Consider the following 19,495-nt stretch of genomic DNA (forward strand, 5'->3'; position numbering starts at 1 on the left):
TCTTTGAGCTAGTCTGTTGTAATAGACAGTTCAGAAAACCTTCTACAGTAACCAAGCATGTCAAGTGTGTCGGTTTGCAGGGGTCTTAATGACTTACATCAGACTTGCCAAATCAGGGGGTCTGTTATATAAGTTCTATACATCTGAAATGTCATGTTGGGAAAAACTGCCTTAGATTAACTGAGAAATAATGGCTAATAGTAATATAACAAAGAACTATACCTATAAAAAAGAGGCAATTTCTCTTTCTCCTTTATCTTTCAGTAGTAATGGCCATAGAGATATACTGAACAATAGCTTCCAACAACCACTTTCATCATGTCTTCTGCTAACATATTGTAAATTTTGATCTAGCACAGGGGTGCCAAACTCGTGTCATCACGGTGTCATCACGTGACATAACAGGACTTTTTTGCTATTTGCTAAACCGGGCATGGGTGTGGCCAGCATGTGACACACCCAGCCCACAGGCCACAGATTGACAGCCTTGATCTAGTAGTTCACCCCATCTCCGATTAACATTCTTGTATCAAAACACATGCAGAAGCACATTCCAAAAAGGTGATTTTTGTTATGCTCCCAAGCATTTGTTAAATGTTGTGGAAACTTGATTATGTTACACTGAAAAGCATATGAACTATGTTTGCCTAAGTGTTTGGCTGTTTATTGGGATCTATCAGACATTTTTCAATTCTGCATTACAGATTCATATTAAAAAACTTCCCAACTGATCAATATTGAAGAAATAAGAAGACAGATTTTGAACACTTTTGCAAAATCGTCCAAACTGCAGAAGAAAGATATTGAGTATGCACCTTACTTAATTCAACTCAAATTTCTCACTGAAACACTACCTCCCGTGAATTCTACTGTAATTGAGAATAAAGACTCAGCAAGAAGGATTTATTACAACGTAGAAACTGATATTCACCTGGCATTCTTTATCTAGATTAATAATTTGAACATGACTTTGGTTGACTAGGGAGCACATAAATTCTTCTTGGTCTATCCAATGGCAATGGGTTAAGAGCATAAAAGGTGTACATATTGTTACATTCCTTGGAAATGAGAAAAAGGTGTCAAAATGCATTTTATGAAGAGGGTACTTTTCGAAAGTCCATTTATTTTGTTATTGAAAACCCTCTTTTATAGATTATCAGGGATATATATTCAAAAATTTTAGGGTATTTAATTTATTAAATAATTTGAAAAGTACATATTTTTATGCCAATAATAACTTGATTAAGTTTTTTTTAATGTATTATCTTACTTCTTGAGTTAACTGTACATTTTACTTGGTTAATGATCATATTTTGTAATATATTGCCATGTTTAAAAGAGTTAAACTGAATTTGCCAATGAAGCACTTTTGTACCAGACCAGATTCTCCTGCACAAATTCCACTGAAAAAAGAAGTGTTTCCACAGAAGAACATCTTCACGAGAGGTTCACAGAATCACATATGGTGTTCAAAGATACAAACATGGCATGTGAGGACTTTGAAGAACATTACCTATGATTTTCATAGCCCTGGAATTAAGGAATTTTATATTTCAATAGAGTGAATGAAGTCTGCAGCAATTTAAAGTTTGAATCATTCCCCATTAAAGGGGTACTTTGATAACAGGTTGTTCTTTTTTAATCTTTGTAAAGTTTTCTTCAATGCAATCAGCCAAGTTGCTCCTTTGGATAGCAATGCCTTCTGAAATCAACTTTTGTTTTGTTTTGCATTCCCTTTTCAATGAACTCTGCTCAGTGCTTTTGAATGATTTAATTTAGCATTCTGTTAGGAATAATGGAATAGATACACAGTAACCTCAGCTGAGCTTTTATAATTGTAACTTTGTCAGTTCTTAAATGTGGAAATGATTTCTATTTCTTAAGATCCAGCTTCTGCTTAAAAGCATTGCACTCCAATTGACTGAAGCAAGACTTCTGTGATCTAAATGCTTGTTGTCTTTTGTATTTCAAAGAAAAAAGATGTTTGCTTGGTCAGTAGCCTTGAAGAGAGGCAATTCAAGCACTTTGTGCTCCGTAGCACAGAAAACATGCAATAGTATAGTAATAATAATAACAAAAAAAATCTTATCTAACTCCAGCCAAGTTATGAAAAGCAAAGCTTTTTTAAAATTACCTGTGACTCACATAGGTAAATCTTCAATAGTGATAGCTTGTATTGTGAGTTAATTCTTAGATATTTCTGTGTGTCGGATGTAAGTTTTTGCCAAAAATCAGTGTCTCTCTTGCCTTCTATCAAATATAGAAATGATTTGTAATGTATTGAAGGGATTGGATATCTGTTTTCTATATGAGTCTATGAAGTCCAACTGTTTCTAAAGAAAAAAAAAAGATCCCAGTATGAAAAAATACTTGAATTGTTTCAAATTATTCAAGACTTGAGATTGCTTTGATTTTAATTAGATGGGACCTTATATAATAATGAAATAGTTTTGCTGAAATTATTTGTTGGTTGGGGATGTATGCATACAGAAGTGCTTGTATGACATACTAGCTAAGTTATGAATTTGAATATTACTACTACTATAAAATTAAGGGATGGCGTGTATTGATTCCAAAATGGAAGGAATAGTAATAATGGCCTATTTTACACACATATATTAAATTAATGAAAAACTCTGGCTCCTAAATGTTCTATAAATCTTAAATGTTAAAATTATTTTTAAATAACCTGTAAGCTGCCTATAATTCTGAACACTTATTGAATGTGTATTTAATATTGACATGCCATGTTGAGGTGGGTGGGTTGGGTATGGGGTATTTATGATAAACTTAATAATGATAATCAAGAATACCATTTTCCTACACAAAAATAAGGTTGGGTAGGAAAAACATAGAGAATTTGTGAGAAACTGTTCAAAATATGTACCTTTTCTTTATATGGAAAATGAAATAATATGTATGAAAATATTCATTTTCGTATTTTAAGTTTGCCACGAATAAGTTGTAAAGCTATATAATCACTTGTCCTAGCTCAAGCTAACATAGCAGATCCATGATATGAGTCTCTGCTTCATAAATGTAAGATTTTCTATCCCCAGCAGTTTATCCATTGCAGTTTGTGTAGGTTTATTAACCTTTTGTAAATTTAAAAATTAGTCTGAATCTTAGATCTAAATGTAATTTGCTGTTCTCTTCTAAAGACCAATAGATCATTTCCTCCCATTGAATGTATGGTCTTTGAGGAAAGTTTCTCTCTCCAAAATCAGTAGCCAATTGACCTAACAGTAACCTAGAAATCAAAAGTGATGTTCTCCAATGCAACTTTAGGCATACTTAGTCAGATGCAATATTTCCTGTATTCAGTAGTATTCTACTTTGCAGTATTACAGTTGTAATGTTTTAATCCTTAACTTTAAACCTCTCAATAGACAACTGACTTAGGTATAAACCATTCCATGTAATAAAGAATTGAACAGATAAGGAGATACACTAGCAAAGTGTTCCTGTATTGCCAACTGGAAATGAGAAAAATGAATGTCAATTCTTTATACTGCCAGCTTTAAAGAGCCAACAGGCTGAGGATAAATCAGGTAGTAATGCCCATCCCCCAAAGCAATTTGCCAGTTGTATAAGGATATCTAAATGGACCAATAAACTTCTAGGTCAGTTAATGCTCTAATGCTCCCCTCTCTCAGCCCAGGAAGGAGGCAATAGCAATCTACTTCTGAAATCTTGCTAAGAAAACTGCAAAGACTTGTCCAGGCAATCAGCAATTATCAGTATAATACTGATTTAAAGGTCAGATGCAAACAAAAAAGAGTATGCATTGCGTTGGTGCTTAGAATAATATCACTGAATGGAATATGCAAAAAGCTTATTGCTTTCCAATAACTACGTGGCTATTTCATCAGGACATGAGTGTAACTATAATATGTTACAGATAGTCCTCAGTGTAAAATCACAATTGGGACCATAATTTCCATGGCTAAAAAAGGCAGTGGTAAAGTGGGCCCTGCCCAATTTTATAGCTTTTTTTTTTTACCACTTTAAGCAAATCACTGCAGTTGTAAAGTGAATCTGGCTTCCTCCATTGACTTTGCTTGTCAGAAGCTGGGTGGGAAGGTTGCAAATGGTGATCACATGACCCCAGGATCTTGCAACCATCCTAAATACATGCCAGTTGCCAAGCAGCCAGACTTTGATTGGTGAATGTGTGGATGCTGCAACGGTTGTAAGTGTGAGGACCAATTAAAAGGCACTTTTTTCACTGCCATTGTAACTTCAAACAGTTGCTAAACGGTTGTAAGTCAAGAATTACCTACATGTCACTAGGTTGTTAGAAAATAGGTTCAGTAGAAAATTCTCAGTTGGTGACTTAACAAAAAAGTATTTCCTGATAGTTTGGAGTAGATAATAATTTGCGGAATACATCCTAAAACATCTGCTCAACCAGATTTTTTTTTAAAAAATTCCAAATTTCTAAAATGAGAATCTAATATATGACGGTAGGCTTATTTTTAGTTAAAAAAATAGTTCCTAAGTTTTCCAATAAAATGTTTGGTAACTGCCCAGAATTTTGTTTGGAAGAGTGCCTGGAAGGTAGCATTTTGGTGAAACAATACTTCGCTATAGTTCCCCCCCCCCCTCATAGTAGCCATTTTGAGTAGGCCAGTGCTCTTCCCAGATTTCATTGTGCTTGGGTTCTCATATATTCTCAGCTTTCTAAATATATCAATCATCCTAAAGCATCACCCCAAACCCCTGATATAATTATCTTTTCTTATATTTTCTACTGACATCCATATTTTCTTAATATAAATGCAGCTGAACTAAATGTTCAAGTTGTTGGCATTCTTTATTTTACTGAAATATTAAATCTTAGCAGTTGATAATTAAGCATAGTTATTTTTTAAATATAAATAGGTGTCTGGATATTTCTGGTGCTTAAAACATCCGTTTTTAAAAAGAGCTTTTGAATGTTTTTTTCCCCCTAAAGCAGCTTTTGAAATTCTTCCTGCGAAAGTACAAATGTTACTTCATGTCTCTTTTTGCCTATTAGGTCTCAAATTCAGTCTACTTCCTCCTCCTGGAGAAAGGAACAGCTTGTATATTACTTGAATTATGGTGTTTTGAAGATGCTATTTTGATTGTCAGTAGAAACCAATTTACTGGTTAAAAACATTTAGAGTTGCCCTACTCCTTTTTTGACTCGTCAGCTTTCTAGTTGTGCTTCTGTTCTTGTGCTTGTGAAATGTGAATTGTCATCCTACAGCCAGCTTTCTTGGCATTCTTGATGATATGGTTAAGCATTTTCATTACTTGTAAAACTTTTTTAGAGCTAGATTTTGATATTGTTAATCTTGCTGCTACATTTGAAAATCTAACTGGGTCATGTTAATTGTGCCTTTCATCAATGCGCTATGTGCCACGAGCTGCCCATGTACTATTTGAAATAAATATTTTTAAAAACTGCCTTCTGGAGTTTTAACTAGAAAAAAATGGAAAGTTTTGCAGAAGGGCTGGAAGTATTTGTATTAGATAAATACAACTGGAAACACATGTACATAAAACTAAACAAAAATATTTTTTTGTATGCAATAGTTTTTAGATAGACATACAGCAAAATTCCAGCTGACATAAAATCTGAGGGGATAATGATTAGGGAAAGAAGATGGGAAAGTAAATCATGACATAGTTCTTTTCTTGCAGAATCTTCTTGTGAGATTATATGCAGTAATAGCCCTATATATTTTTCTCCTGCCAAGAGTTGCTTTTTGAGACAGGTAGCTATGGAAATTAGATAAATAAATATTTATTTTATTCAGGTTTCTACTCCTCTCATTTTATTTCCCCCACCTGCAAACTATGATTTATATACCATATTCTTCCTCATGCCTTTCTAAGAGTGTTGTCACATACCACTTTACTACTTAGTAGAGTTTACACATTAATATGAGTAGAGTATTACTCTACATATTAATCATTAAAGTTTACTTTATTAATCTGTGGGATAGTGGGATTGGAAAGACAATGTATAACAGGCATCTTGAATAATTCACATTGGATTAAGTACTGCTGAAAAGCTGTAGTTATCTATAGTAATTTTGTTCCTACATCACAAAACTAAACTTGAAAGCACATTTTCTGCGGCATGACTGCAATTTTGTAATACACGAATAGCAAAAAGTGTGGACATTTTAGCAAGTTCAAGAGTAAAGTAATGTAATTTTAAAAATCTGTACACTTTCTATACAATTTAACAGGCTTTTTATATATCCTGAAAAATCTACAGGCACAAGGTGTTATGTTTTTCCTGGTGCCCTAGAATTGTGTATATGTGTATGTTAGAAGCTGCCAGACTAACACAAGAATGGCTAAGACTATTTTCCAGAGTACATGACCACAAAGTGGGTTGGGTTCCCATCATAAGTGATAGCTACTACCTAATGCTAACCAACCATGTTTTCTATAATCTTACTTGGAATGGGTAGTAGTAGAAGCACAGCTTCTTTGAGGCCAATAGATTCACATGAAACATTATTACTATGTTTTTAACCACCTTTTTATATGGGTGGCAAGATGGCAAACATTTAAATATTGTCTTTAAAACACACTAGGAATTTGTAAGTAAAATAAAATCAGTCCCTATTACTGAAACTTGTCCAATCTTGAATTTTGTAATATCTTATTGAAGGACTTAAATTAATTGTAAAAAATGTATTAAGAAATCTACTTAAAAGCAATTTAATTTTAAAAAGAATCTTTATTACAGAGATATACAACTCGTCCACAAAGGAGGGATATAGAAGGCTTATTTTCAGAAGGCTGTCAGTGCTTTTGTTTTTTAAAAAACCAAACATTTTGTATACACTGATCTACAGTGAGGAGTAAGTTATTTACAGGAATGTACAAGAGTATCTTCATTTCACCAGGTTTGACCTTTATACAAGGTGTTATTTATTAGAGACCAGTTTATTTCACTCTGTATGTGTAGAAAACGCAAAGTGCTTTAGTAAAGTTCCACCCAATGGCTAAAGAGACCACGTACAGCAAGATGAGAAGCGCAAATGGATACAGAAGGATCACCGTGTTCTTCAGGAATGGCAGTGCTGAAAGGGAGCAGAGCTTCAGTAGAAACCAAGACTGCATCTCTGTCTCAAGGATAAGAAAGAGCAGGACTCCCTCTTGTGTGCGAGAAAGCTAATACACTTTCACTAAAAAACACAACCCTAGAACAATTGCTAATTCTTGGAAATTGGAAGCTTTCTGAAACAAAAACAAACCACTGAAATGGCAGAGTTTGCACTCAAGGGACTCACGTAAGTAATTTACTATACCCCAAGGGAGGGTATGGCAAGACAACTATGGAGGTTTTATGTAAGGAGAAGAAGTAAAGATTTTGAACTGAGCTTCTCTGCGATTCCAGATAGTCCTTGACTTATGACTGGTTGCTTAATGACCATTCAAAGTTATAATTGCCAACACCTCCTCTCCCCCCAAGAGGGTACTTATAAACCACTTCTGAAGATCACTTTCTCTCTGGCCGTTACATAACTGCATGTCGGGCACTTAGCAACTGACCCGCAAAAGTGGCTGTTTGACAGATAATGATATAACATTTAGGCACGTTTGTTTAGTGCCAATAAAACTCTTCCTTCTCATCTGTCATGCTAATTTCTTGCTGAAATTAGTTACCATTACTTACCACTGTATCCCAGAAATGTCACATAGATGTAATAACCAATTGCAACCAGCCAGAAAGTATTTCCAACAAAATAGCCAATAGACGATGCTGATAAAATTACATCTGCAAGAAATAACTCAGCCTCAGTATATGACATAGAAGAAAGCAAGGCAATAAAAATGCTTCAATTAAAAAAAAATACTTACAATGAATGAAAAACAACTGGATAAAATGCAGGATAACAAGAAGCGGGTAGAAAGCATTCAAATGAACATCAAAGGCATATCCCCATTCTACATCATAGTCCCTGTTCGGATGCTTTAGCAAAAATTTATTGGAGATAAACCTTTGGAGGGGAAATTCAAAACCTATGTGTTAAAATGTGCAATGTTTTATTATTTCAATATAGCATGAAATAACACTCTCCTTCTGGATAACATTGACTCTTCATGTTTTGTAGTACTTTCAAATCCAAATGTATTTTTGATCTAGAAATCTAAAATAAATTTTACAAATTATTTTTAAGGAATATTATAAAAACAAAAGAACAGTTTTGATCCCTTAGCAGAATATTAAAAATACAAATATATACTTCAGTAAGGAACTTTATTTTTCCACCCTCCTCAAATCAAGATAAGAGACCGGTGGGAGGGGGGGGGAGAGATTTTCCACTTTTTCTAATACAGTATGTGCTGGAGAATCCTAAACATCATTTTCTATTCCAGGTGGTTTCCATAAACTCTACTGCATACATAAATGTCAAGTAACAATAATATGGTAACAAGTGAACTCAGAAGTAATTTTAATTTGTATGACGCTCTCCAGAAAGTAAATCCAATATGTGAGCATCATTTATGCTCCGTTGTTCAAAATGTTCCAGTCTTTCTTTTTAACCAAATTGGAGTACACTAATAATTTTAAATTCTCTTTGGAACTTGCAATTTTTAAATTCAGAAATCTGCATTTAAAGATTATTTTAAAGATACCTACCACATTAAAGTTGCAATCAGAAGGCCAACTCCTACACAGTCTATAAACACGACCCACAGCAGCAGCTTTATCATTTCAAGAAATCCCAAGCCTAACACAAAGCCAAATCCTATAGTGGATACTGGAGGAGGAAGATGAACAGCAGTAACATATATGATTAATTCACGGTATACAAGATATTCTAACTTTGAATAGTCCTGTGCTCTCCAAATTTATACTGCTTAGAGAAGACTCATTCAGTAATATGCCTCTATCTCCAATAAAGTTAGTTACTTATATAGTTTCATTTTTCCAAGTAAATTCTTCAAATCCCCTTGTTGTCAAAACTGCTAGTCTGAAAACTAAGACATATATACGTAAAGTGCCTTGGTAGTATTTTCTATTTAGATGTTTCAAAGTTGGCAAAATAAGTTATAGATAATGGTGTTTTTTTTTAAGACTAGAGGTAAATAGCTCTGCATTAGCCTGCTTAGCAACAGAGAATCACTGAACATTGGTGTTCCTAGAGTTCAAATAAAATTCTGAGTTCCTTCATAAATACTATAAGTCTGACTCTACCAGCAGGTGTTCAGTGTCTTTGGGAATGTACAGGCATGGTACTTCTTGCTCTCAATTCTGTAATAGTTTACTCTGGTTGAGCACTATGTAAAACACCAATATTGTATTTATATCACACCTTTACAGTTTTTATAAATAACTCAAGGCTGCAAGCATACACAATACTCTTTCCTCCTATTTTCCCCACAAGAACTCTGTGAGGCAAGTTGGGCAGGCAAGAGTGACTGGCCCAAAATCAGCCAACCAGCCTTCATGCCTAAAACTCACAATCTCCTAGCTTCTAGTCTGATGCCTTAAGCATTATACTAGACCAAATTTGTTATTGTTACTGAGGACTTATTACTACCAATATTTCAGGGCACCAAGCTAGAAACACCAATTTCAAGTAGTTCTCATCTACTTACCACACAGCCAGATACTCAGCAACACAAGGAAAGCAGGGTCATCTCTAGCCCACTGGTCTTTTGTTTGTTTTCTATACTGAAAATTTCTGTACACCTTCTGTGGTGAAGTGAACAGATACAACATCTGCCAGACAGCAAACTCAAAGTCCATATGACGAAAATGAAGGAGTCTCCTCAAGTATTTATAGCGCTTTGCCCCAGCCGTGTGTCTTGCTGATGATCGAGTATTTAAAGATCCATTGCCCTGATCTCGAGGATTAATTGATGTAGTAGGTAACATCTTGCTAAAGAGGGGGAAAATAGCCACAATTTTTAGAAAGAAATATATCTGAGCTAAAACTTCAAAGCAGGCACCAGTTTGCATGTTGAAATTATAAATCACTCCTCTCACTTCTAGGCAGTAAATCTGTGCTCTATTTTATATGCATGTATTAGATCCTGTTATTAAACATAGTAGTAGTAGAAAGCCAATCCTCACACTATCTGTTAAATATACTCAAAGTGTTAACATACTTGCAAAAATTATTTCTCAAAAGATTCCAAATGAAAACGTCACAAACTAATGGGAAAATGTTCCACTTCATCTATTTGGCATCACTATTCTTGAATAAGCAGAGAGGTTAATATTAATACTTTAGCTAAGGTCATTGTTTTATATGATTCTCTGGCTCTGTCAATGATGTGATTCAGTACAAAGGACTCAATACATAAATGGGTATGAAAGAGTTTTATCTTGTCCTTGTAAGATTTTTCGTAGGGATAATGCTTGCTAAAAAAAAAAACTGCTTCCAAGAAATCTGGGAGAATTTCAAGATATATACACCAAATGTGGTAGAATTTGCCATTCCAAAATATTGACAAGAGAAAGCAACAATAAATCACTGGCAGTGATTTTTCTCTCATCGTCATTCCCCACTAGCCAAAGATTCATTCAAGTACCATAACAAGCCACAGCTACATGCATGAGCCTCAGGCTTCTGCAAATTCCTCTTCCCCTCTTGTCAGTGGTGGGTTGCCAATTTTTTTATTATTGGTTTGGATGCGCTCCCGCGCATGCACAGAAGTATCCAGGTGGGTGGGCGGAGCCTCCCACCACTACTACTACTACCGGTTCGCCTTATCCGAGCTGAACAGGGAAGAACCCACCTCTGCCTCTTGTACAAGAGAGTTATGTGGTTGGTATAGTTCGGACCATTATCTTCCCGCACAGGCTAAATTAGGGCAAAATACATACTGACTTTGTGAAACACCTCTAAATGATCCAAAGCTTTATTAATTCATAATATCATAGATTTGCACAAATGGAAAACAATATATCTTGAATTATTTTCCTTTCCCATGTAGTAGGGGAGACTGTGCTGCATGTATGAAGTATACTAGGAGAGTGTAGAAAATGACAGCAAAGAGAGAAAGTTCTTAAATTATCTTTGACAAAAACAGGCAACAACTGAGCTTTTGTACCTTTTGATCCAATGTAGTAAATCTCAAATGGCTAGAGAAGATTTAGGGACAAGAAAACCATTCAGCAGGCATAACTGCGGAAGAACAGAAATGAAAGTAAATCAGTACTGTAAAGGGAATGAAAAGCCAGTTGCAGAAAATATAGGTAGTCCTCAACTTACAACACACAATTGAGGCCAAAAATTTATGTCGCATAGCGAGACATTTGTTGAGTTTTCTCCATTTTACTACTTTTCTTGCCACATTTGTTAAGCCAATCACTGTGGTTGTTAGTTCTATGGCTATTAAGTTTGTCTTGTTTCTCCACTAACTTTTCTTGCAGAAGTCACAAAAGTTGACCCTGGGACACTGCAACTATCATAAATTTGAGTCAGTTGCCAAGCATCTACATTTTGATCATGTGACGGTGGGGATGCTACAATAATCATGTGAAAAACAGTTATAGGTCCTTTTTTTCAGTGCTGTTTTAACTATGAATGGTCACTAAACAAACTGTTGTAAGTTGAGGACTATCTGTACATGTTTGCAAGGTTGTTTTCCTAAGGAAAGATTAAGTGTGCAGTAAAGTAGAGCAGGCTGTGTCTTTGCTGCTGAAGTTTGAAGGGGAAGAAGGAAGGTAAAAGTAAACAAGAAAGAAATTAGGCAATAAAAGAAGTTCCTAGAAGAAGAAATCTCAAAATTAAGCCTCGAAGAAAGTACCAGCCAAATACATTAGCATTCTTGTCAAGGAAATTATATGGGCATAGGATAGATGAAACATTTAGCTAATCTAAATTAACAACTTAAGTCAACAACCAGAACAATGCCAGCAACAGCCTGTGGAACAGACTACAAAACATACAGATTAAAATAAAAAAGTTAAAGAGCAGGTAAGCCACTAATATTTGTTCTCCAGGATACAGTCCGAGCGTAAAACCAATGCATAAATCAGAAATATTACACTTAACTTATAAAAAGAGAAGCCAATACCCTATAGCTGTGATGCAAACCTATGGCAGGCGTGGCAGGCATGGCATGTAGAGCCCTCTCTGTGGGCATGTGCACCATAGCCAGCTGCTCTCCTGGTTTCTGGCATATATACGCACACTGGCCAGCTGGTCTTTGTGGGTGATGAAACAGCCAAAAAACACAGGTTGTTTCTGGGCCGTTTTCTGGGCCAAAACCAGCCTAAAATTGACCTGGAAAACAGCCTGAAAGGGGCCCGAAAAATGGCCAAAAAACAGGCATGCATGTGACAGCCAGCTGGTCTTCAGGTTTCTGGTGCTCTGGTGTGCGCAGATGGACACCCATGTGCACGCATGTTCCAGTTTGGGTACTCGGTGCCAAAAAGGTTCACCATCACTGTCCTATAGGAAGAGATAGAGGCATTCTGAAAATAGAAGCCCCAAAATATATATTCCTAAAGAAAAGATATAAGCGGCTTTGGCTTCAAGAACAGATAAAGAGGGGCCAGTCTGTTGAAGAAATAAAGAGAATATTAATCCTTGAAAGGAAAGCCATGAGAGTCAGAAAAGCTAAACAGGGAACTGTATATCTGCAACAACAAAAAAACAAAACAAAGAGTTCTTAAAGGAACATTTTGTCTGCGATGGTGCTCGACAAATTGAAGGGGACAGAGGAAGTAGGAAACAAAACACTCCTGGACAAAATTGGGAATATCCCTGGAGTAGAGGATGATGTGATAGGAGGGTATCTGTCTGTTTTGATTCGGAAACTTCAGTTTAGACCAGTGGTGAAATTCACATTTTTTTACTACCAGTTCTGTGGGCGTGGCTTGGTGGGCGTGACAGGGGAAGGATACCGCAAAATCCCCATTTCCCTCCCCACTCCTGGGGGAGAAGGATATTGCAAAATCCACATTCCCTCCCCATTCTGGGACAAGCCAGAGGTGGTATTTGCCGGGTCTCTGAACTACTCAAAATTTCCGCTACCGGTTCTCCAGAGCCTGTCAGAACCTGTTGAATTTCACCCCTGGTTTAGACAGATGAGAATTATTTGACAAGCTATGGGTTTCTAGTTAGCCACAGGCCGGCTGGGAGAGCAGCGGGAAGGGAGGAGGTGGGGGAAAAGCCGCAGGTACCTTTCAAGGCAGGAACGAGCCAGGCGGTAGAAAAGGCGGACTAAAAACTTGCAGGCGGAGAAAGGAGGGAAAAGGGGGCGTGGCTCCGTTCGGGTCCCACCGTTCTAGAACCCCCGCAACGTTCCAAACCACTTTCGCCTTTCGCCAGCGGTGACTGCCCACCCCGCCTCTTCTCGTCCGGTCGCTGCGCCGGGGAGGGGGGGAACTAAGAGGAAGACACCCCCACCCCGCAAATTCTGCTCGACTGCCGCCCACCCCACCACCACTCGGACTCTAAGTTGCTGACTCTTCCGTAATTTCCAGCCCCCTGCCAAAGCGCATGCGTACGCAAGAGGCACAGGCTGACACGGCCACGGAGTCCCGGAGTAGGTAGTCTTTCAGCGCCGGATGATGACGTACACCGACTTTAAAAAAGGGTAGAAGGGCCTGTCATTGAACAGGAAAATGTTATCGTGAGTTACGTTGCAAGTTTCTTTTTCATTTGTCTCAATACAATAAAGCAGAGGTCGTTAGACTTACCAACTTTAAGACTTGTGGACTTCAACTCCCAGAATTCTCCAGCCAGCTATGCTGGCTAGGAGTTGAAGTCCACAAGTCTTAAAGTTGCCAAGTTTGGGGATCCCTGCTATAAAGAGATACTGCTATGTTTTTTTATGCTGATTCTCCAATGTTAAACCGACTAACAATGTTAAACCGACTCACCATTGTATTTTTTTATTTAAAACGTGCATTTAGTTCGATCTCATTATTCCCATTTGAAGTAAACAATATTGGGCCACGGGCAGAAATAATTAATCAGACATTTTTTATAATGAAAGCATATAACGCAATACTGTGGGAAAGAATTCCGAACATCAAAAACCAAACCGGTATTAGATTGCGGAGGCAGAGTTACCCAACTCCCCATCGCTTTGCTTGTCATCTATTTATGTGTCTTTTTTTTTGCCGTTCAAAGGTAAGTCATTTGTAGTTTACCGCACAGACTTATGCAACGTAAGGGTGATACCAGATTTTCAATCACAGAGCTATTTTTCATACCAAAAAGGGTAAGACATAGTTATGCGACAGACTAAGCCAATCATAGATTACACAACAGACCACAATTGACTGTGCTCACTATAAGTAACAAACGATTTCTGATTTACCACACTACATTTTAGCTTAAGAGTTTCGCATGCAGCCTGCTAATACGTTGATGCGTATCAAACAAAAATCGAACCACCTTATAATAAGATCCCGTCCAAACCTATAAATAAAGTCCTATCAAACAACGCCTGCATCTAAATACTGACTTCTCCCACTGAAGTCTACCGATCGTTTTCTCGCCCGCGGGAGCGGGAGAGGTACGTAAGCATAGCCTCCAATTGAAAATGAAGCTTCTCCACGTAAACAGGGCTCATTTTCTGTATTTTCGTAACTCCAGGAACAGGTGAAAGGTGAGCGAACGTGGTGGCTCTCGGGAAGCGTAGTTCTTGCGGCTGAGGAAGTTGCGGAGTTGCGAGTGACTCCGCGGGTGACGGACGCCGAAAGCCAGAAACGCCTCGCCGCCATGCCGAAATACTACGAAGGGAAAGAGGAGGACAAGCGGGCGTGCTCCGGGGTCCGTGAGGACCTGAAGTCCTGCCTGCTGGAGTGTCCCTGCGTCATCAAGGTAGCTGGGAGGCTGCGGGAAAAGGGAGCTCGAGGCGTCGCTTGGGCAGCCGAGGAAATGGGGTGGCGGGGTAGAGAAAGGCGCTCTGGGCATCCCGAAGGTGTTTTTTTCAAAAGGCAACTGGACGTTCGTTGCTTTCTATGAAGACGTTTCGCTTCGCATCTAAGCGGCTTCTTCCGTTCTGACCGAATGGTGGAAAATGGACAGATTTATACTCCTTGCAAGTCATCTGGTCGTTAGCCCTGCCTCTTGAGAGTCCAGCTGCCTTCTGAAAAAGCAGCCTTTTCCTGGTGTTATTTTGAGCGGCCTCCCTCTCTCCCCACCCTTCGCCTTCTTATTTTACTTCGTGTCCCCCCCTTATACTTTCTGTTCTTTTTTGAAAAGGGACAAACTTGATCTTATGACTGTCAGATAAGAAAGACTGAAATTAGAAAGGGAAGAGATATTAAAAGAGGAAATCTTAAAGAGGAGAATGGCTAAAGCAGAGGATGTTAAGTACCATTGTGATTATATCACGATGTTATTGTACTGCGACTATTATGGTGGTGAATGGTTATAACAAAAATGAATATTATGATTGATGAAACGTTACTGTATCCAGAGCAAACACTGTTTGATGAACATTGGATTGAATATAAATAAAATCAATAAAACATTTTTAAAAAGCACCCTTGGGACAACCACCATCTGGATGACTGAGAATCTCCTATAGGCATTTACATTTCATTCTTTTGCAAAAGAAGTGAGCCAGCCTGGATGGGTGACTTGACTGTGAAAGGCTTAGAGGGCCGTCTATCCCATCAAATGAAAGTATTGGCTTCTACATTAAAAAGTAGGCTTTTTGATCAAGAGGGCAAGTGCTTTCATGGCAGAGACGAAGGAGGAGGAGTTTCTTTCGGGGAGCGTTTGGCTCCTAGTAATCCAGATTTGCTGCCATCATTGTTATGCATTATACACAACAATGAGAAAACAATGAGAAACAATCATACTTGGCCAATAAAGAATTCTAGTCTACTCTAGTCTAAATTTGAATTTGAATCAGCCCCTTTCCATGACAACACTTATACCCTAGCGCAGTGCATGTTCTACTTAAAAAAAAACCTTGAACTTTGCAGAAATTACATTTGATTATATCTTATAAGAAAAAAACTAGTTTTCAAGTATTAATTCCTAATTATTTGTTGCAGTTTATTTTAAATTGTTTCATGTGTTTAGTTTTATAGTTTCAATAAGGTTTTATATGTTGCTTTAACTGTGATTGGGAGCCATCCAGAGTTGGTTAGAAGATGGGTGGTTATATAAATGTTTTAAATAAATATTTTAAGATATTTATGTAAAATATGAAGAAAAGGAGGAGGAGAAGCCAGGAGAAGAGAAACATTTTGCGTGAAAGAGTTTTAACATTAATAGAAACAGCTCTTTTCATGTGTGTTAGACATACATACATTGCTTTCCTTTCCATCTTACAGCTAATAATATGATGTACTTATTTCCTTACACTGCTCTTCCTGAAGAGGTCTCCTTCCTACTTAATGTGCAATCCCTTCTGAGAAGACTGTTAGGCTGCATATATAAAGAAGAGAAATATTAAACTCAGTAAATTTTGAACAGCATTTCTGATATGTGTACAAGTTATTTCAGCTAGCGAGCTTTTGTTTTTAAAAGGTGCATACACTTTATGAGGGTTTACAGTAAAAAAGTATGTAGTAATTTTGTTTGATAAGAATGTACCTTATAAAACCATGAGAGAACATGGAAAGAAGACTGTCTACTAAATAATGTCTTTTCTGTCATCTCAATTAAAAAAAATGAGATAAGCATAGGTAAACAGTCTTCCTGAACCAAGGTCACTTTTAGAATGGTACAATATGTTATGAATACAAATAAAAAAACAAATTGCTGCTTCAGTCATTGGCCAATCACAAAACATTGATTTACTAGAGAACAATCCTCAGCCCCAAGTATCTTCATGTTCTCAATAAGTCAAAGGTATTCCAGGAAATAAATATGACTCTAAAAGTGGGACCTTACTTTGCATCATGCCAATGTTTATATAAGTTTTCTTGTTAAAAGAAAGTTTAAAAGAACATTAAATAGATCTGGCATGTAGTAAAATAAGGGCTTGACAGCACATTATGACAAGGTGTTGCCTATTGATGAATGGGAGCAAAGAATTTTAATATTTTATCATACAGCAAATTATATACTGTTAGATTCAGTATGAATCCAATACAGAGTGCCCATATGAAAAAGCCTAGCCTTGAGAATGGTTTTTGAAATATAAATCCAACCAGCTTTTATTAATATTAAACCTAGAAACTATTGGGACAGTCCTTCACAATTTTAGATCTATTCTTGTGAAACTTCTTCTCTGGGCCTTCTACAATCATCTTGAGGAAGGGTATATGAAGACAGTTACGTTCTTTATGCAATGATTTTTTAATTTTTTTAGCAAGTTTTACTTTTTGGTCCTTCTTCGCTTTTGCTTATATTGGAAAAAGTGTTGTGAAAGATTATGTATAATATAATGTTTTTCTAACATCTAAATGAATATATTGAATCTTTTATCTGGATATCTTTTATATCAGGAAGGGAAGAGCGTCAAAGAATGCTTGAAGGAAGGACATTGTAGAGGTTTGCTAATTTCCATGTTTGAATGCAGAAGATCATTGGTAAGTTTGTAAGAGGAACCCCTTGAGAAAAATGCAAAACTGTGAGGGGCTGCTGCTGAGCTTGCTTTTTTGATTTACATAAATCACTACCTCCTCTCTGCAAAGTGAAATGTACTTGTAGATAACTGTCAAAATATGTATATTTCGTCAGATTAAGGCGATTATTTGTTCAATTTTCCTATGTTCTGAATTGCAAGCTGCTAATTTTATTCTCTGTAACTCAGTGGAAGTCATTAGAAGCTCAGCCCATCCCTGGGTATGTGAGTGGAGTCACACACTACTGTGATTTCACACACTACTTAGAAGAAGAAGAAAAAGAGAAACCTCTATTGCTTGTTAATAAATTTATTTGCTTCTGGGTTCAATTCAAGGTATTGATCATCACCTTTGAAGCTCTTTATGCATGGAGCCAGGATATCTGAGGAACCATATCACTCCAATAAAGCTAGTCCACTCCACTGGTTCCAGCAGAAAGGGCCTATTTCAGATCCCATCTGCCAAAGAATTTTAGTTAGTGGGGTCTAGGAGAAGAGCCTCTGGAATATTCTCTTGTTGGAAGTGAGGTCTGCCTCCCACACATCTGGCCTTCCAGAAGAGCCTGAAAACTTGGCTCTGCTGCTTAGCCTGGAGCCTATTACGTTGGAGATGGCTGAGTGGGTAGAAAAGATCTCCACCCCAGACTTTTTATGGAATGTAAAACCATCAGTACAGGCAACCTTTCTTAGTTTTTCAGCATACATTTTTATTTATTCAATAGGTTTATTTTGTTATCAAACTCATTTACATGATTTTGAACAACTAACAATTAAAACAAAATAAACAAGATGAAACAGCCAAAATTTCAAAACACCATAAGACCATAAAAACAGCTGCAGATAACATAAGGATTATGTTTGCTTATTAATCAATATACAGGCTATGACATTCTTAATCAACAGTAATTTTAGAAATCCAGATAAAGCAAAGGCAAGAATATATCAAATGTGTTCTAAAAAAAAGTGAATTTGTTTATTTTTGAGCTTACAAGACTGATTCAAGATATTTATCTTTTACATCCTGCCAACCTGGAAAACATAGATTTAATATTGTTTCTCCATATGAATCCCAACACTCACTAAGAACTTATTGTTTTAATTCTGTAACATAAAATTCTGGAAAAAAATACCATATAAGATCCAGTGAATTATGCATGGATATGAAGACAATTACAAGCATGACTTTCCAAAACTTTTAAGTGCTTATTGTATAACTGCCGAACATATTCCTTTTGCTGGCATTTTTAAATATGTTGAATTTACTTTTAATCTAAATTATTTTGACTAGTAAAATTTTTATCCATTTAGAATTCCTCCCAGGAAATTTCCTTCCATAAAATACAATCGGGACTAAATATTGCCATATTTTCTTATAAGCTTCCTAAAATAAAACAACTAGTTATAGGAAGTTTTATATAATAAAAAGTTAGTAGTTTTTACCTATATTTATTTTTCTTCTTTACAGTTGGATAACAGAACAAGATTCAGAGGAATAAAAGGATATTGAAGCTGCATTTTAAGAAGCAATCTTGGGGATATTTTGGCAGATTGAAAGACCAGAATTCTCTGGGTTTCCTTTGAAGCTATTCCTGGATGTGATATCATGAAATGATTGGTATTGTGAATATTAGAGGTACTGAATTAAAATTCAAGTCTGGCAGTTTTGTGGCTATCATATTGTAAATAAAATCTTTAATTTCAATTGATCTCTTTAATGTTGGGTATTATTTTTCTTGGAACTGAATTATTGTATAGTTTGATTCATTTTATAATATTAATGTTTCAATATGTAATATGATTGTACTTATATTTTTTAGTCTTTTAGCAAGTGTTCCACAACAATGCCAAATTAATTAGACAGCTTATTCTCATAAGAAATTATTGTTCTACTTCTAGAAAAGATACACAAGTGTGGAGTCATATAGTATAATGTAAGCTGGTACGCACTGAAGTAGATAAATGTATTTACTGCAAATGAGGTGGAACTCATTTTCTACAA

At 36.5% G+C, this 19,495-nt stretch overlaps 3 protein-coding genes across 7 annotated transcripts in view; 2 read left to right on the forward strand and 1 right to left on the reverse strand.

Annotated features, from left to right (window-relative positions):
* The window catches only part of MGAT4A (alpha-1,3-mannosyl-glycoprotein 4-beta-N-acetylglucosaminyltransferase A), a 69,256-nt gene extending 63,822 nt beyond the window's left edge, over positions 1–5,434 (forward strand). For all 4 annotated transcript variants that reach the window (XM_087726532.1, XM_087726533.1, XM_087726530.1 and 1 more), the window contains one exon: positions 705–5,434. In XM_087726532.1, the coding sequence (XP_087582658.1) occupies positions 705–731 (27 nt within the window). In that variant the 3' untranslated portion in view covers positions 732–5,434. The remainder of the gene's footprint in view (positions 1–704) is intronic.
* A 1,270-nt stretch (positions 5,435–6,704) lies between these two features.
* Positions 6,705–13,454, reverse strand: UNC50 (unc-50 inner nuclear membrane RNA binding protein). 2 transcript variants are annotated; one of them, XM_014059484.2, is made up of 7 exons: positions 13,139–13,453; positions 11,059–11,132; positions 9,598–9,881; positions 8,636–8,756; positions 7,852–7,991; positions 7,667–7,768; positions 6,705–7,070 (listed from the first exon to the last, which is right to left on the reverse strand). In XM_014059484.2, exons 3-7 carry the CDS (start codon positions 9,875–9,877, stop codon positions 6,934–6,936), a joined length of 780 nt encoding a protein of 259 aa, XP_013914959.1. In that variant the 5' UTR covers positions 9,878–9,881; positions 11,059–11,132; positions 13,139–13,453; the 3' UTR covers positions 6,705–6,933. The 2 variants fall into 2 exon arrangements, with proteins under 2 accessions (XP_013914959.1, XP_013914961.1); XM_014059486.2 differs by lacking the exon at positions 11,059–11,132 and having other exon boundaries at positions 13,139–13,454.
* A 1,159-nt stretch (positions 13,455–14,613) lies between these two features.
* Positions 14,614–19,202, forward strand: COA5 (cytochrome c oxidase assembly factor 5). Its single transcript, XM_014059489.2, has 3 exons — positions 14,614–14,789; positions 17,378–17,461; positions 18,962–19,202. Exons 1-3 carry the CDS (start codon positions 14,688–14,690, stop codon positions 19,001–19,003), a joined length of 228 nt encoding a protein of 75 aa, XP_013914964.1. The 5' UTR covers positions 14,614–14,687; the 3' UTR covers positions 19,004–19,202.
* The last annotated feature ends 293 nt before the right edge of the window (positions 19,203–19,495 follow it).

The sequence above is a fragment of the Thamnophis sirtalis genome, unplaced genomic scaffold (genome assembly GCF_051295495.1).
Source record: "Thamnophis sirtalis isolate CommonGarterSnake01/CBP01778 unplaced genomic scaffold, rThaSir2_p1.2 scaffold_12, whole genome shotgun sequence".
Classification (NCBI taxonomy): domain Eukaryota; kingdom Metazoa; phylum Chordata; class Lepidosauria; order Squamata; family Natricidae; genus Thamnophis; species Thamnophis sirtalis.

Excerpts from the sequence above, each read along its gene's own strand:
- UNC50 (XM_014059486.2), bottom strand. The coding sequence starts at position 9,877 with ATGTTACCTACTACATCAATTAATCCTCGAGATCAGGGCAATGGATCT. Across the intron at positions 7,769-7,851 it reads CCAGTTGTTTTTCATTCATT|ATGTAATTTTATCAGCATCG; the intron begins GTAAGTATTTTT and ends TATTTCTTGCAG. Across the intron at positions 7,071-7,666 it reads GACATTTCTGGGATACAGTG|CACTGCCATTCCTGAAGAAC; the intron begins GTAAGTAATGGT and ends GCTCCCTTTCAG.
- COA5 (XM_014059489.2), top strand. The coding sequence starts at position 14,688 with ATGCCGAAATACTACGAAGGGAAAGAGGAGGACAAGCGGGCGTGCTCC. Across the intron at positions 14,790-17,377 it reads AGTGTCCCTGCGTCATCAAG|GAAGGGAAGAGCGTCAAAGA; the intron begins GTAGCTGGGAGG and ends CTTTTATATCAG. Across the intron at positions 17,462-18,961 it reads TTGAATGCAGAAGATCATTG|TTGGATAACAGAACAAGATT; the intron begins GTAAGTTTGTAA and ends TCTTCTTTACAG.